This window comes from Fistularia commersonii, chromosome 9 (genome assembly GCF_037954325.1).
Source record: "Fistularia commersonii isolate RoL2024-O1a breed Wild chromosome 9, RoL_Fcom_v1.0, whole genome shotgun sequence".
NCBI classification, from domain to species: Eukaryota; Metazoa; Chordata; class Actinopteri; order Syngnathiformes; family Fistulariidae; genus Fistularia; species Fistularia commersonii.
In genome coordinates, this window is record NC_141292.1 from 12,464,106 (window position 1) to 12,481,194 (window position 17,089).

The following is a 17,089-nucleotide window of genomic DNA, read 5'->3' on the forward strand; positions in this document are numbered from 1 at the left end:
ACTAACAAGCCAGTTAGCAAGTTACCTCCAATTTTTAGCCCTCGGTTTCTTTCTTTTAAACTTAAGAAAGGGTAGAAAATGAGTAGGGGAGCTGGACCAAGTGAGAAGACAAAAACTTATCACTTTCATACGGAATTGGTGGAGGAATTTACGATGACGTTTGCCTCACCTGCCAGTCTACAATCGCAATTCCAAAAAAGGGTAATATGGAGCGGCATTTTTGGACTGTTAGTGGAAAATACGACACGGACATTCCGCCGAAAAGCGAGCTGAGAAAGAGAAAGGAGAAGGAACTAAAATCCCAGTTGTCCGGACAGCAGTCACTTTTCACACAACATACTTAAAAAGCGAAAGCCGCGAATGAAGCATCGTTCCGGGCGAATGACGTCATCGTCAAGCAGCTATTGTCAATGCAAGTCATGAGTGAACTGGAGTGAACTTGGGTAATGACAAAAAATGAACATATTTATTTTGTGTTGTGCAATATGCACAATGTGGTTATGCATATGGCTCATGCAGTTATGAAATATACTTCAACATACATTGTACATATAAAGAATGTTTAGCATTTTTGTTGTGGGTAGATCATCTTGACTTGGTCATTTTACAAGTAGCTTACATGCTGAAAAAGCATGCTGCCTAAGATTATCTATTGAGTGATTCAGGTCCATGGTTGCTTCCAACTTCAACCCTAATAGACATTTTTTATTTTTTATTTGTTTTGGCAAGCAGCAGCCCACACCATATGGTTGAACTGTGCCATTCTTTTCATGTTCATGTTACAGATTTACTGACAAAGCGCTTGACAAAAAGCCACAAGGTGATGTGATAGTGATACTTTTAATAAATTAGGCTTGGAGGTTATTTAACTATTTTGTCCATCAAAAACACCCGTCTTCAGTCGTCAATGATGAAAAATATTAGTTATGGCTCATCTCAGTATGTCACCTCAAATGTTTACAATCTGTTACAATCTGGGCCAAATTCCCCAAATCTATAGAACTTCTACATTGTCTAAAATAACTTTCTGAAATATGTCTTACTCCATGTTGCCACTATGATAAACACTTTCAAAACAAATTTCTGCTCAGCCCATACGCATACATATATATGTCCATTTTGAACAGTGTCAAACGTCATCGCCCACACTTTCCATGTGTGCTTTACTTTACGATGGTTGTTGAGCAGAAAATCCTGTAGAGGGCAGTGCAGAGTTCACTTCCAAGTTTCCCGTTTCTTTTTACATAATAGTGACGGTATCGGGAGCTTGTGATAATGTAAATTCAGAGAGAATTCTGAGAATACCACACATCACTGCCAGCATGGCTCTGCGAGCAAACTCCGCAAAACGCAAAATTACGCACAAAATGAACACAGAGGATGGACAGAAGGCTCTATGTGTATATTTAAGATTGAGCATAAATGAGCCTTAAGTCTCTCCTAAGTGTCCCTGTAGTATTTCAAGGCTGTTTCAATGATTTGCTGAGTGATTCTTGAATACCTTTGTCCATATATATTGATGATACCAGGATTTACTCACACACCGTTAAAAAGGGTGAAGGCACAGTTCCAATTATCAGAGAGAAACTTCAATGTCGAAAATAGGGATTTGTTTGACTTCTCTCTGAAGAATAGATTCATTCATTGGTTAAAGGGAGCTATGTAGATTTTCAATCTAGACCAGGGGTGGGCAATTATTTTGGCTGGCGGGCCACATTTCTTCTTTAATTTTTATGCGTAGGTATCATGTAAATTGAACAAAAAGAAAATTTAAATTTTTTTGCTTTTTATTTCAACTTTAAAATCATTCATGATCATTTAAATGCACTGACATTATTTTGTATGTAATAATCCATAGAAAGTTAAACAAAAGGAAAAAAATAAGGAGTTTCTAAATTCAATATGGATTGAAAAGACGTAGTAAAATATTCAAAGAAAATAGTTTGGTGGGCCGGATAAAAAAGCAAAACGGGCCCAAATGTGGCTCGCGGTCCGTAAAATGACCAATGACAATCTGACCTGTGTTCAGTTTGCAAAAAGTCATATCTGTTGGCCGTTGGTAGGCTGCTTAAACATCACCTTTCATTACGACGCGTCAGATGACATCCTCTGGACGTCAACCAGGTCATGGTGGATTCTTGTCCGAATCTTCTCGTCGTGGCAACTTGACTTGAATTTCTTCCCTTGGGATTACGTGGAGGGGAAAGTGAAAAGGTAAATCAAAACAAAGGAGTGAAACCTGTTGGATCACATGAACTGAGGCCGAAGTTACCAGAGGCTGGTTCTGGTGGTGAATCTTTCCTGGTTGTTTGAAGGATGCAGACATGCTTGGTCTTTGTGTGTGCAAATCCGTCTTGGTATTGATCCCAGTGCAGCGTTATGTGTTTGTTGAGTCTGAGGCCCGCTCCTCTGTTCAGAGATGGTTTTTCTGTTTTGACAAAGATGGCTTCTTTGACTCTTCTCTTGAACCATCTGCCATTATACAACACACCTCCAATGTAAATCCGGATCCCCTTTTCCCTAAGCTGCTCGTGCTGCAGTTTGCGTTTTACTTTATCTCAGAAGTCCTGAAAGTGTTTTGTCAGATGCCCTCCTCTGGATGCTTTCCAGACTCGAATGATCAAAGAGAAAAAAAAAACAGCCGAGACCCTGAGGTTGCTCTTTAACTCAACTCTGGCCGAACCCCTCATCTCATTATTTATAATCATTTTAATAATTTATCTCTCATGGGGAAATTTGTTCTCTGCAATCAACCCATCATGGATGACCCATGGGCAGTAGGCCGCTGTCCACCAGCACCAGGGGAGCAGTTATGGGTGCAGTGTCTTGCTCAACAACACCTCAGCACATAAGGAGGAGCCGGGAATTGAACCAAGAATGTTCGGTTTCAAAGATGCTCTACCTCCTGCGCCACGCTGCCCCCAAATATACTGTATATTATCTCATCTGTCCTGCAATGAATATGGTAAATGGTCTCAACTGATATCGCACTTTTACACCTTGCGGTTCAAGACGCTTTACACTAGATAGCATTCACACACACAAGATGATAACCAGGCCATTAGGAGTAACTTGGGGTTGTCCAGTAGTTGTTATACTACTAGCAATAATTGTATCAATAAAATCTTTGAGTTTTCAGCTCCAATCTAGATAATGCTCAATATTATCATTTGCTCCAGGCATAAAACACTCACAGGTTGAGAGATCCATGTTCCCAACAGGCTTCTTTGCTTCTGGAATATAGCCATGAATAGGACAGTTGGCTTTTGGGGTGCTAAGCATTTTTTTTTGTTTTTGACAGAGGACATGACATGCTGCATAGCGGGTCATACATGAGCAAAGCTGTGAGATTAAAAATAGAAATCTGGAAATAAGGTCAGCATTAACGTGAGAGAAGTTGTGAAATTCATCACTTCAGTATATAGAGTTGGATTATGAAGCGCATGGTTATTTATATATTAACTTTATGTATGGGTGTTTGCCTTGCGTCTGTTGTTGTATAACTTAGAATGTGTCAGCACCGAGCTCGGTTTCCCTGATTCATGGCTTTAGCAGTCACTCAGCGTCACAATAAGGCAGGAGCGTCTGCTCCCGTTGGTCCATCCATCTCTCCTTTCTGGGCCGGAGCTATAGATACTCTGACATCTTTCATTTACTGAGTCATACCGCAGTGAGCACATATCGACTTAACGTGCAGAGTTGTGCTGTGAACATGCATGATGGTATCCAGTCCTGCTTTGACTTTAGATATGTGGTATATTGTTTGTTTATATACATCATATCATTAAGCCAAGTCATTCATTCATTACCTATGCTGTTTATCCTCCACTCAGAGTCGGGAGGCCTTGGGCCTATCCCCGCTGTCATTACAACCGTTCACTCTCGTTCACACATCTGGAAATTGTAGTTTCTCTAATGAACCTATTGCATGTGTTTGGAGTTTGGGAGGAAAACAGACAACCTGGAGGAAATCCGCGCAGACACAGGAAGAACATACAAATGCCACACAGAAAGGCCCCCTGTCGGAATCTACCTGGTGACCTTTTTGCCGTGAAGATGAAGCGCTAACCATTGTGCTTCTCTGCCACCATTACATGTTGATACTATTAAATGTGGCTATTGAACAGAATACTGTTGCTGTGGTTCACTTGGTGGAATGGCCGTCCCTCCAATTGGAAGGTTGCTGGTTCGGTTGCTGGTGTCAAGGTGTCTTTGGGAAGACACTAAACCACAAGTAGCTCCTGATGGCCTTGCATGGCAGCTTTGCCCCCATCAGAGTGTTTGAGAGTGTGTGTGTGTTTGTATGTGTGTGTGTGTGTGTAAATGCTTTCTAGTGTAAGCGCTTTGGAAGCACAGGGTGTGAAAGTGCAATCGAAGTTGAGCCCATTGAACAGAGAAGTGTTACAACACAGCGTCACCTACTGAGGCGGCACTGTAGAGAAGTGGTCTTGCACAAATTCAAGGATGCAGATGAAATATAAAAACAGTTTACAAAAAAATAAAATAGGTATAATAAATAAATACATTTTATATATATATATATATATATGTGTGTGTGTGTGTGTGTGTGTATATATATATATATATATATATATATATATATATAATAAAGAAAAAAAAACATTTGTCTTTGGGACCATTCATCCATCCGCTATTTGGTCCAGTAGCTGAATTTTAGCGCTGCAGATATTTGCTTCCCCTCAGATACAATGATCACAGAAGGGGCTCTCTTCTAGTTCTCCCGGTGTCAGTGTCTTCCAGTGTCGGGAGGTCTGAGGCTCGAGTCCCTGCTCCTCCTGTCTTGCCTGATGAAGTGTCCTTTGGTAAGATGCTGGACCCCAAGTTGCTCCAGATGGTCTGGTCAGCATGGCAGCTCTGCCACCATTGGTGTGTGAGTGTGAGCGTGTGAAAATGGTCGGCTGCAATCGAGTGCAAAGCGCTCCGAGACCACAAAGGGTGAAAGCACAAAATAAATGGAGAATATCAACCATTTCAATTTTTCTGAAAACTCAAAAGTAATAAATAAATGTGACATCACTTGGATACACGATTATTGAGGAAAAAGGAATATCATCCGCAAATAATGCCTGAATACCAAAGGGATGCTGTTTACTATCTGGAATATGGCGTCTAAATGAGCTTTCCCATGATATATCCCCATCATCAACACAGACTGGACTTCCTTTGAGTTGCCCTGGTAACACATACCTGAAATAAGATGAATAGAGGTATAGCTCGTAAAATGAGAATATCGTGAAAAAGTACAATAATGTTTGTCACTTTGCGTTTCATTATCTCTAAGCCATAATCATGAAAATTTTAAGAAATAATAGCTTGAAGTATTCAACTCTGTGGGTAATGAATATATACAATATGATTTTCACTTTCCGCAACGAGTGAATAGAATACAATCAATTTTATTGATCTCAAGAAAGATAGTATGCGTGTATTGAAAAAAAGAAATATAACATTTAAATTATAATTAAGTGTTATATACAATAAAGGAAGGGAAAAGGAAAGACCCTCGTAAATGCTATTGTTAATTAATACATTTGATGTAAATCCTTATTTTGAAATTCATTTTTAGCACAGTACTTATTTTGAATACCCTATTAGATACCTAAGGAACTTCCAATTGCAACAGAAATGCTCCCCCGCCTGAGCCGCACACTGTGTAGAAGTTATAAGGAATGTGGATGCAAAATATATTCGCGTCTATCAAATTTTCAGTTGCTGCGAATGGAAAAAAATAGACATTTATGAAATTATAGTTGTTGATAATTGACACTTTTTTTAAGTTGACTTCCATAAACATGATCAACTGTTTTCCAAAACTGGTTTTCCCTATGGTTCTCCCCTAGTTGCCATGTGTTATTTTAATGTTTTGCAGTCTACGCCCAACATCTGTGAAACCTCACCATACTCTGGGAAATCTGTCGACACGGGATCAGTCTAGACTCACGTTCAGACATGGACTGTGTGCTTATCACCCTTTTCTAGCCGTCTCACACCTTCAGCTGAGACGTTTGTCGTGATTCTTGTTCAGGACAACCCTGTTGTGCGATACGAGATACGTGCGTACAAGGAGAAGCTTTTCCCAACAACTGTACGATATCTTTTTTGCTAAAATAAGACCTTTCCACACTAAGATATATTTCTTATGAACAAGACTGGCTTTCCTATTCGTCGATTAAAAACCTGGCAGCAGCTCCTTGAATACCTATAATGAAAAGTTGTCCTGTGGATTGCAGCTTACTCAGTTTGCCAAGTCCTTCTGACCGATGAAGGTCTCACAGTCATTTTTAGAAAAAAGCTTTAATGGTGGCTCTCTGAGAAATTAGATTTTATCCTCATTTGAACTCACTGCACCTAAAATTGGTCAATTACAGCTTTTTTTTTTCTCTGGTTTAAAGAACCAGACACGGTAATGCAGATTTTATTTCACCATCATTAAATTGGGAGATATTTTTTCTCTAATGTTGATTTAATTTTTTTTTTTTTTTATCTTTTTTAGCGGTTTAGATTATGTCTTCAGGCACAGACAGAATGCACATAACAACATGACTCGGCACTCTTAGATTTCCTCCTTATAAGAGTCATTCATATAAAGGAAATCATCCATAAATCATTTTGAAAAACCTCAAAATGATAATTTCAGCAGCTATGTCTAAGAGCATCTTGAATGAAATTACGAGGAATAGCTTGAGTGAGATACTCAATCCTTTCTTTTTGACAAGCTCTTCTAAGGCACTTATATTTTCTTAAGTCCACCCCCTTTTTTAAACATGCTTAACATGACATGATAATTTAAATTTAATGACAGACCCACATCCAAGCTGCATCTAGTATCTCAGCTGGACACTTTGGAAATGCAGGGCGTAGATGATGCCTTTCATTCATGGCTCTTCTTAAGATGCATAAACACTATTATATACTGAACTTGTTGGTTTGTATTTCTCAGACCGACTTCATTTTTTTATTGTTTTTTTTATATCTTTATTCCCTTGAAGAAACAGTATATTGCTAGAAGGATGCTGAGGTTGGAACTGCTAAGCAGGAGACACATAGATGAAGAGCAGAGAGAAGATTTATGGACGAAGTGAAAGAGGACAAGAAGTTTGTTGGTGCGAGAAAAGAGGGTGCAGAGGAGAGGCTTAGATGCAATTAGATAACTGGCTCTGGGGAACCCTGAAGGGAAGACCCAAAAAGATGAATATCAAACATATGTAGCTTGCTGAACATGCTGACATCTCTTTCAGCTGACATGTTCTTGGCATGTCCTCCAATTCTTAACCTCTCTTGTTCACATTCCATATTCCTTATTGGTTGGCATTCTCCATTTAATGTCATTTTTTAAAACCTTGATTTGGTTTTCAAGTTGAGAGCATGAAAGCTGAGGCTATAGAATAAGCAGGGGTCTCAGGCTTGGGTCCAAATGCGGCCCTCGGAACAATATTTCGTGGCTTCCTGCCTGAAATCAAATCAAATCGAATACAACAAAATGCACGGAGAACCGAGAAGACAGAACTGAGGCATAGTGTTGTTGAAATTGTACTTTTCTTCACAAATCTCAGCTTGTTCATCATGTTTTCTTTTTTTTTTTAAAGGAACATTACAGTTCATTACATATAAAGATTTTTATAATTACCTGTTCTCCTTTACACTGAAACAAAGGAAAAATTTGGACCACTGAAACAAAGGAAAAATTTGGACCACTGAAACAAAGGAAAAATTTGGACTTAGTGTTACCTCTAGGTATTTACGCTATGATATTACTGGGCCGGCCCCTTTGCCAGTTGTGGCCCCAGACAAATATGACAAATATATGACAAATAAGGGTGTCATATTTGTCTGTTGTGGCCCTGGACAAATATGACAGCCTTGGTGTCTTTGTATTATAGACACCCTTGGTGTCTATAATACAAATATTATAGACATATATAATACAAATATTATAGACACCCCTGGTCTATAATAATGGGTTTTTTCTAAAGAACCTTCTGTCTGTTTTACCCATCAGCTTCCTTCCTTCCTTCCTTCCTTCCTTCCTTCCTTCCTTCCTTCCTTCCTTCCTAGCTCCTGGTCCATATGACTCCCTGTCACTGTACGTTACACCGCCTGTAACTTGTTTGTAATGGATTTGCCTTTTAAAACCTTTATGTCTTCATTTGAACTGCTCGAGATCAGAACCACTGCGAGGCCTTGTCCTGCTTCTTCTCTCTCCGCGGGCTCCAATCCATCACTTCTGCTCCAAGCTCAGCTGACTGCTCCCTCCTGTAAAGGTGATCATACATTATCCTGATGGGAGGCTGCGAATTCATTGCCCGTTCGCAGCAGAGTGCTTTGCATTAATTATGCATATATTACTTTAAGACAGTGGTTACGTGCCTTTTGCTGCCGTCCCCATTTAGTATATTTTTATTTTAACTTCTTACCTTTATCCTTACATTAAAAATGGGATTCCAATTGCTTTCTCTTGTGATGATAACGATGTTGGGACCACCCTGCACCGACAAAACGCAACCCTCCTCGCTCATCGTGTGACATACACCTGTATAACAGAGCAATTTCTTCATTTTCAATTTACTTTATCATTTTTTTTATTATTAGTCGTAGCACTTGTATTACCACTAGTAGTAGTATTTTCATTCTATGTCTGTACTGCTTAATATTTCGAATGCTACAAATACCTCTTCATAAACAGTTTTGTCGATTTAAGTACGTTTTGCTGGAAAATGTGTCATTGCTGATGTCAAATTCTCCCATCATTTACACATAAGAAAACCTGATTACTGAATTTGCTCTGCTGCAGAGCACATTCAATTCTGCTGCCGAGACCAATACACTCTGCATTTTCGACAAATCCTTTAATAATTAAGACGTTTTGCCACCCCAGCCTGCATTTTATGCAGATACGTGGGATACATTTAATTTATACTGATATTCAGGTGTCTATATGATGCAGGACACCCAGATGTCGGCATGAAAGCGATGATGTCAAGAACAGGCTCTGAGGTTTGGCTCTACCCGGCATGCTTTGCTTGTAGCATTTCTGCAGTGCTCATAAATATTGAAAAGCTACGAAAAGAGACAGAGAAGAGAGAGGCGGGCATAGAGAAAAGGAGAAGTCACATAAAGCGTCAAAGACGTTTGGAGACAGCAAGGTTTCAGTGAGGAAGGACAAGAAATTAGCTGATAGGAAGTATGACGGAGTTGAGATAGAAGTGCTTGTAGATTCAGCAGTTCGGGGCTGACTCACTGTGTCCCATTTCCCCTTATCGTCTGTATTTCCCTCCTGAACTGTGCAATTATATCAAAAAACTGTTTTTGAGTTTCACAAATACAGTGAATAACACTGTCGGAGATTTACCGATGCAAGGTTGCCTGTTTTAATCTTTATAAAGCTAATTTTCCTGTTTTGTACATGGACATGAGAGCCTTTTACATGAGAATTTTCCAGTAAATGTCAGACGGAAATCTATCCAATTCTATATTTGAAATGGTGATATAACACTTTTGTTAGATTAGAGAAGAGACATTAGGATTGTCTCGGCGTCTCGATATTTTCCAGGTATGTTCCCGTTTCTTAGCAAGTGAACGTATAACAAGTAGCATCAGGTTTGTTCGGGGGGAAGATCACTCCATGGGATAATCCTCCTATAACTGCCTGACACATTTCCTTTCCTCCTCCCACAGATATCACATGTTCACATGTGACCCCGAATGGCTTTTCAGTGCAGAAAGTGCTCATTGAAATATTAATTATGCACAGTTTTTTTTTTGATGTGTGTTTGTGTGAGTGTGATTGGCGATCACGTGTGCAGAAGCTGCAAGCCTTTGTTTTCACTATTTTATGATCTTTGTGTCACGTGGTCTGTGAATGAGTGTGTGCGTGTATGACAAGGAAAATAGTTGTTTGTAATGGGTTGTAGAAGCAGCGGCCCCGACGGGACGATAAATATTTCAGATGGTCTGTTTTAAAACTGGGAAAGAGAAGACATCCTGAAGATCCTAATGTTGGTGGATTTCATCCTTTTTTTTGGCCAAGCAAAAAGGAATTTAAGGGTCTGAAAATACCTAAGAAGTCCTAAGAAAATCTTGGGCTTGTCATGCCCTAAGAAATCTTTTTTTTTTTTTTTTTTTTTGTGCAGTAAGGTGCAGGTTTGCTCTCTTTAGAAGTGACTTGGTAGGATCGAGGATTGCTTAGTCAGCCTTTCATTCAACCCTCCATCTACCTCACTGAATGCTGACTACCATTTGACTACATGATATAGACATGGCAGAAAAAAACACCCTTTTAACAGTTATAACAGTCTCACATATCTCTGGTCTTGGTCAATTACATCCCAAAGTTGGGAAATAATACAATACTTTGTTGAGTTAAGGTCCTCATAATTAGTCTTTGACGTATTTATGACACATTAGTCCACAAAAGATCTATACCGCACCTCAGTGGAGCCTGAACTTAGGGGAAAAACATTAAAATTCAGTATATATAACATGAACATTTCTCCTTGTGGTAAAAGCTTTAGGACACAGATTAATTTGGGTTTACAAAATGCTCTTTGTGGCACTGAAACGCAGTGGTTGGTTCTTCTCTCGCAGCAAGAAGGTTCCAGGGGCCTCTCAAGGAGGACTTTACATTTTTTCCCCCATGTTTGCTCGGGTTTCCTTCAGGTTTTCCAGTTTTCCCCCACAGTCCAAAAACAGGCACTGGGTTCATTGAGACCCTAAATTACCCAGAAATGTGACTGAGAGGATAAATGGTTGTATGTCTATATTTTATGACTGACTTGCAACTGGTCCACGGTGAAAAATAAACCAGAAAAAACGGTTTGATCACATTGTATGGACTCTCATCTGATTGGTCATCAAGTAGGAATATGTCAAATAGTCTTGAATCTTGCAGAGCTTTACACACTTTAAACACATTCTTTCCTTTTTTAGAGCTTATGATTCTAGAATTTTATTTTTGACTCCTTGCAATGATGACACAGTGGTGTGTATTTGCCAGTAAAGTGACTATTTAACACGAATTGATCGTTTTTATCCAAAGTGCAGAAATGGACATACGCTTCAGCCCCAGTGCATGCACATTTAAAATAATACCTTGTGCTTGGGTGATGTAACCATGCAGAAACTGTCATCACGATTATAAGATCAGCTGGACAAGCTTGTACCAACACGTTTAGACCTGTTCCACTCTCTCACGCTATCTTTTCTTCTTTAGAATGAAATCCACTCTCACCCTGTAGAGCCTGCTGGGCACTGCTCACTATTATTCATTTCACGCTGACTCATTTTTGCAGTCCGAGATGTGACCCTGGGGTTATATCCACTTTCCCGGACAGGAATGTGAAATTTTGACACCGTGTTTAAGCATGTATGATACAAATGTGAGCAACATTCAATACATCCAAGGAACTTTTAGTATGGTATGTTATGTAAAAAAAGGATTCGACTAATACACTATTCGTCCTATATTGTTATATCATAGGAATATGCCTGTAAAAACCAAAGCTATTCAATATTTGAACAGGTCAGACACTGATTGTTCCTTTTTTTAATTGAACTGTTATTTTGTTAAAAAAAAAGTTGTTTCCTAAAGAAGAGCCGATAGCCCTGTTTATATTTTGAAAAGGTGATCAATTACGTGACTGAGCAAGGGCCCATTATTGCTTCATCAAATTACAATAATTACCCGCACAAGGCGCATGTTTGTTTGTGTGTGTGCGTGTGTGCGTGCGTGTGCATGTGGGTGTGCGTGTGTGTACGAGAGAGAGAAACTTTGAAATCTCTTAACATACTTAATCCACTGAGGGTTTATGACTGGGTTCTTTCTCCTTACCTGGGGTTTCTGTGTTGTCAGCGCAGCTGCTCTAGTATTTTTATTCATCAGCCTCTTAAAAATTCACAAAAATGCAAAATACGCACTTGTAATAATAGTAGTAATTTTAATCGCAAGACTGCTGCCAGCAAAACTGTGAGGCAGCTTAAATCACGATTACTCATGAATGAGTGATGCTATCATGGAATTACAAGTAAATGTACTTGTGCGTGTGTATGTATATGCATATGCAAATATTTATCATATATTATATATGTAAATATATTATAGGACACATGTGTATAATATATATATATATATATATATATATATATATATATATATATATATATATATATATATGCTGCATAAAGGAGTCGTAAATGAGCACCTGAGCAAAGTATATATATATTTCATATGTATAATATATATACTTTGCTCATATATGACCTTTCATGCAGGAAATATATACACAGTACACAATATATTTTTTAGAAAATATAATAAATATATAATTTAAAGCTTCATCTCCAATACCAACCCTAGTTTTGGTGTGAAGTGTCTCTGTTGTATTTTGAGATTCCTGTTGTCGCCGTGACTACACTATGTACAGCGACTTAATAAATGTTAAATCTATAACTGTACACACCACTGAACCAAAGGCTGAATATAGAATCAATAAGAAGGCTCTTCCACTCAGGTTTGGTAAATAGAGAAATGTTTAGAAGGATTGAATTTTAAGAAAACGCCAGAAAACTAGTTTATGATAATTTACTAAATGTTATGTGAATGAATGAAATCTGGCCTGCTTTTACTGTGATTTGTTGCATCTCCTTCTTTTGACCTTGTCCATGTGAGCTCAAGAAAGCCATCATCGCTCTTCTGGTTCATGAGTGTATGAATCAGTCTTAATGTGACCTAATGTGACAGGTTGTAATGTTGTGAAAAAAAAAAACGGCCAATGGTCAACGGCCTCGTCATCGCAGGTCTCTGTTGACGCTTGAGTTCGTTTTCACGTCACAATTGCTGCATGTTTCATGCTCTGTGTGTTGCTCTGTTTAGTTGCCAAGGTGACAGGGATGTGCTGCTGCTCAGATCACCATTGGGTTGGTTAAAAGTGAAGATCTCACAGGTTGTCTTTATGATGATACCACTACTTTTGTGTTGATGCCGATGTAATGCAGACACACTATATATCAGGCAGGGTTATTGGAGTGACTTTGCTGAGAGTTGACATCTCTTTTCATATCAGACCATCACAGGGGCAAAATTATGTGGCAGACTGAGGAACTAATTTATTCATTTGTTTATCTGGTATTTAACTAATTCATGTCTGCGCTTTATCCATTTTCTACATGGAATTACCAATTTCTACTTTACTGAATCAAAGGGGCACATATTACTGAATGATTGCTTCTTTAAAATGTTTACCCTGCATATACCGGTTATAGAATAATTTAATTGCTACAAATGCATATCTAAATATAAATTAACAGTTATGAGGATAAATAGATAAAGCTGATATTGAAGGGGTGGTGGTGCAGCAAGGAGCTTCAGTAATATCCCTATTACAGAGTAATAAAGCATATTTTTTACAGTCATCAAATCAGCACATACTATGGAGGAGGACTTAATGGGACACAGTAAAAGCAAACCTAATCACTGATGAGAGTGAGGAAAGGAAAAAAATGGATCCCAGCTTGACAGCAACACCAGCACAAATATGCACTGGATGACCCTTTGAATGTGCCGCAGGATTGTGTTTTATATTCTAGAAATGCGTTCAGCTCTTCTCATGCCCCGCAAGTTGTAAAAATAAATATTGAAAACAGGTAGACACAGCAGATATAGAGGTACGGGGACTTGAGAAATGGATACGGATTTCAAACGTAAACATTGGCCGTCCAGTATGTGAGAGAAACAAAGAGGCCTTAATTTCATCTGGACACTGAAAGGCTTCAGATCTGTAAAATACAAGATATGATTGACAACATAAATAGGCATAAATGCAAGAAAACAATTGAATGTGCTCTCCGGAAGCTATTACTAACCGACCAATGAGACAAACCACTGCAGGCATACATTTCTTTATAAATAACTCTAAAATCATCACAGTCTGAAGGATTTTTTATTTGCACATTATCAGAAACTGGAAAGGGCCTGTCTTTTTTTTTGTACTCAAATTAAGTAATGTCCAGACAAACAACCGTTCACTCTCTTATTCAAACATCAGGAGTATTTTGCGTGTCAGCTTGGTGGTATTTATTAGCTATTTGGAGTTCTTTTTTAATAGAAAATTCAAATGTCTCTGACTTGGCTAAAACATACCAGTTTTAAATTAGATAGCTTTTAATTTGGGTGTCTGCCATTAAAAAAAAAGAGGGATTTGTCAGATGGCGTCCTCACTTTTTCTTAAATGAAAAAAATCCAATCCAATCCATGAGATGGAGGACAAAGGATATGACTGACCACTGCGTACATGTGTGAGTTTCACTGAACAGACTATTTAATTGTGAAGTGTGTTTTACTTGATCTTATGATGATAACGTATTATAATTCATAACATTTATGAAGTTATTTTTGCTGTAAAGTGAAGTGTTATGCAGAATATTATCTCCATATGCATCAGCCCTGATAAGTGAGATAAGACGGGCAGAACTGTGCAGCATAATCCAACCACTTGAGCCGCAGCTCGCACCAATACGCCATTATATTGGTGACGGGCGAGGGGGAGAGGGTCAAGGGGAAAGTACATTATGCAGCTTTTTCTGCACAGGGCATTTGAAAGATCTCTTCGTGTAGGTCAACAGTGTCATACCTTTGGCTGATGAATGGATTTGGAAGTGGCCACACAAACACTGATGGACTCTGATGCACAGCATAGCTTAGCACAGCAATAGAGACCTCCCAATTTGCAGTGTGGGTGAGGAGTTTTCTTTACTGTGGGGGAACGGCTCCAAATGGCTAATTAAGTGGTAAAGGTTGCCGACCCCTGCTCTATACTGTTTATGTATTCTCATATTGTTTTACATACCTATTCATATGTATATGTAATGTTAGCACTGTTATGCATGCACGTGTAAAGTCTACTGCCACTTAAATTGCACTCATCCTTGCATCTGCACATCATGCTGCACTCATGTCTTATTGCACCGCCACTGTTCATGTTGCAACATTCATATTTATATCTATAATCATCTTTATTATAATGTTTACACTCTTTCTATCAGCGCATATCCAAATGCACTGCGGATAGCAAAGAAGGGATTTCACTACTTTCACTTTGAATCTTTGAATTTTTGAATCTTGAATCGTAACAGAATGTTTAATATTTTGTTTGTCGTGTTTGTTTTAAATGTTTACAATTTTGGTCCGGCAATGAGATCTTCATGGATGATTCCTTCATTTCTAGTTTTGAGTGCAGGAGAACAAGAAATGTAGGTAGGTAGGTAGTTGGATATGTAACAATATAACATAACATACAATAACATAAGACAAAACCGCATTCATCCGCATGTAAAAACAAATAAATACATACAGTAATGAAAAAAAAAAAACGTACAAACACTCCCGCACACAAATGTGTGGGAGTGTTTGTATATCATTTTGGGCTTGAAAGTAAATAGACTGTAATAGACACACACACACATATATAAATATATGTATGTGTGTATGTACACATTTATATATATGTATATACATCTATTTATTTATATATTTATACATTTATAGATATATTTATACATACACACACACACACACACACACACACACACACAGAATGAGGCAGCGCAGTGGTGAACAATGGCTTTTTCTTGAGATGCCTGAGTCTATGTCCGTGGCTGAAGCTGCTCTTGAGGTTGTCCAGTGTCTCAGTGAGTGGGTGGGATGGTCTGGCCGTAATTGCCAACATTGTGCCATTTAGCACTTCCTTCAGGGTGGCAAACCCAGAGCTAATAACAGCAGAGTCAGACTTTTTTACGTGTTTGTTCAGTCTCTTGGCATTCTTTACCGAAGCACACAACAGACAAGAGGATAGTGTTCCCAACAACAGACTGCCTGTTGCATACATTGAAAGACCTGAGCCTCCCAAGGGAGTAGAGCCAGCTCAGGCCCTTTTTGGACACAGCCTCCGCTTTTGTGGACGACTCCACACCCAGTTACTCATAAGATGCCACCATCTCCACATCCGTCCCATTGAAGGAGAATGGAGAGGGTGTGTGTTTTTTCCTGTTGAAGTCCACCACTATTTCTCGTGCCTTCTTCTCCACATTCAGCTACAGGTTATTTTCCCAACACCAAACCACAAAGCAGTGGATGAGATCTCTACTCGTCACACACACTTATAGGTTAATGTCATCAAAGTGTCTTTGCAGGTGAAATGACTCACTCATTGCCTGAAGTTTGCAGTGTGGTTGGTGAAAAGGAAGGGGGCGAGCGCAGTTCCCCGAGGGCGTTCTGTTGGTGCTTGTCAGACACCCAGCTCTGTAGTCTAACAAACTTCCTGTGAGGTAGTTGTTGATGCAGGTGACCGATATAGTTTACAGTATAACTGTATCTTTCATCCGTCCGTGTTGAGGAGTCGTTACCTTTCTGTACCAGGATACACAGACACTTTTGTCTGTGTATATTTTTAGCATCTTTGTAAATGTGATGCCTGAATTTGCCTTGATTTTATGTACCCAATTTTTTTGTTGGATACCTCGTCCTCTCCTCCGTTCTCTAACAGACTTTTCCCTTACCGCCCGTTGCAGGCTGATGCGGCAACCAGTTTCCTGCGTGCAGCTCGTTCGGGGAACCTAGACAAAGCTCTGGATCACATCAAGATCGGAATTGACATCAACACAGCCAATCAAGTATGACTTTTTATTTTTTCAATATGTTCTAAGATTAGCAGCAGGCCTTGTTACTTGACAAATGTACTTGCTGCAGGTATTATACTGTCTTTGGCAAAAAAAATTACCTCTAGGAATAGTCATAACTTTGGCAAGTAAAAGCTGTTCAAGTGGTATTAATTATTTTGCCAAAAATAACTCTTTTATTGAATGACTTGCGTGTCTCGTCGATATGTCAGATATGATGCATATGTAGAAAAGAAAACAATACAGTAATGGTTCTGTCTCTGCTCCCAGTCACATTTCCAGCCTCAGGGCCACACAGGGATGTTTATATGAAGCTCTTGCATGGATTTACATTCCAATCCATTTCAATTTTTTTGTGCGTTACCATGTCCTGACATGTCTCTTTCAAATAACAGAAAAA

The 17,089-nt window shown here is 38.9% G+C and overlaps 1 protein-coding gene across 5 annotated transcripts in view; it reads left to right on the plus strand.

The window, feature by feature from the left end:
* ank1b (ankyrin 1, erythrocytic b) overlaps window positions 1-17,089 on the plus strand; it is a 72,403-nt gene that overhangs the window by 16,286 nt on the left and 39,028 nt on the right. For all 5 annotated transcript variants that reach the window (XM_086152518.1, XM_086152521.1, XM_086152522.1 and 2 more), the window contains exon 2: window positions 16,582-16,683. In XM_086152518.1, the coding sequence (XP_086008644.1) occupies window positions 16,582-16,683 (102 nt within the window). The remainder of the gene's footprint in view (window positions 1-16,581; window positions 16,684-17,089) is intronic.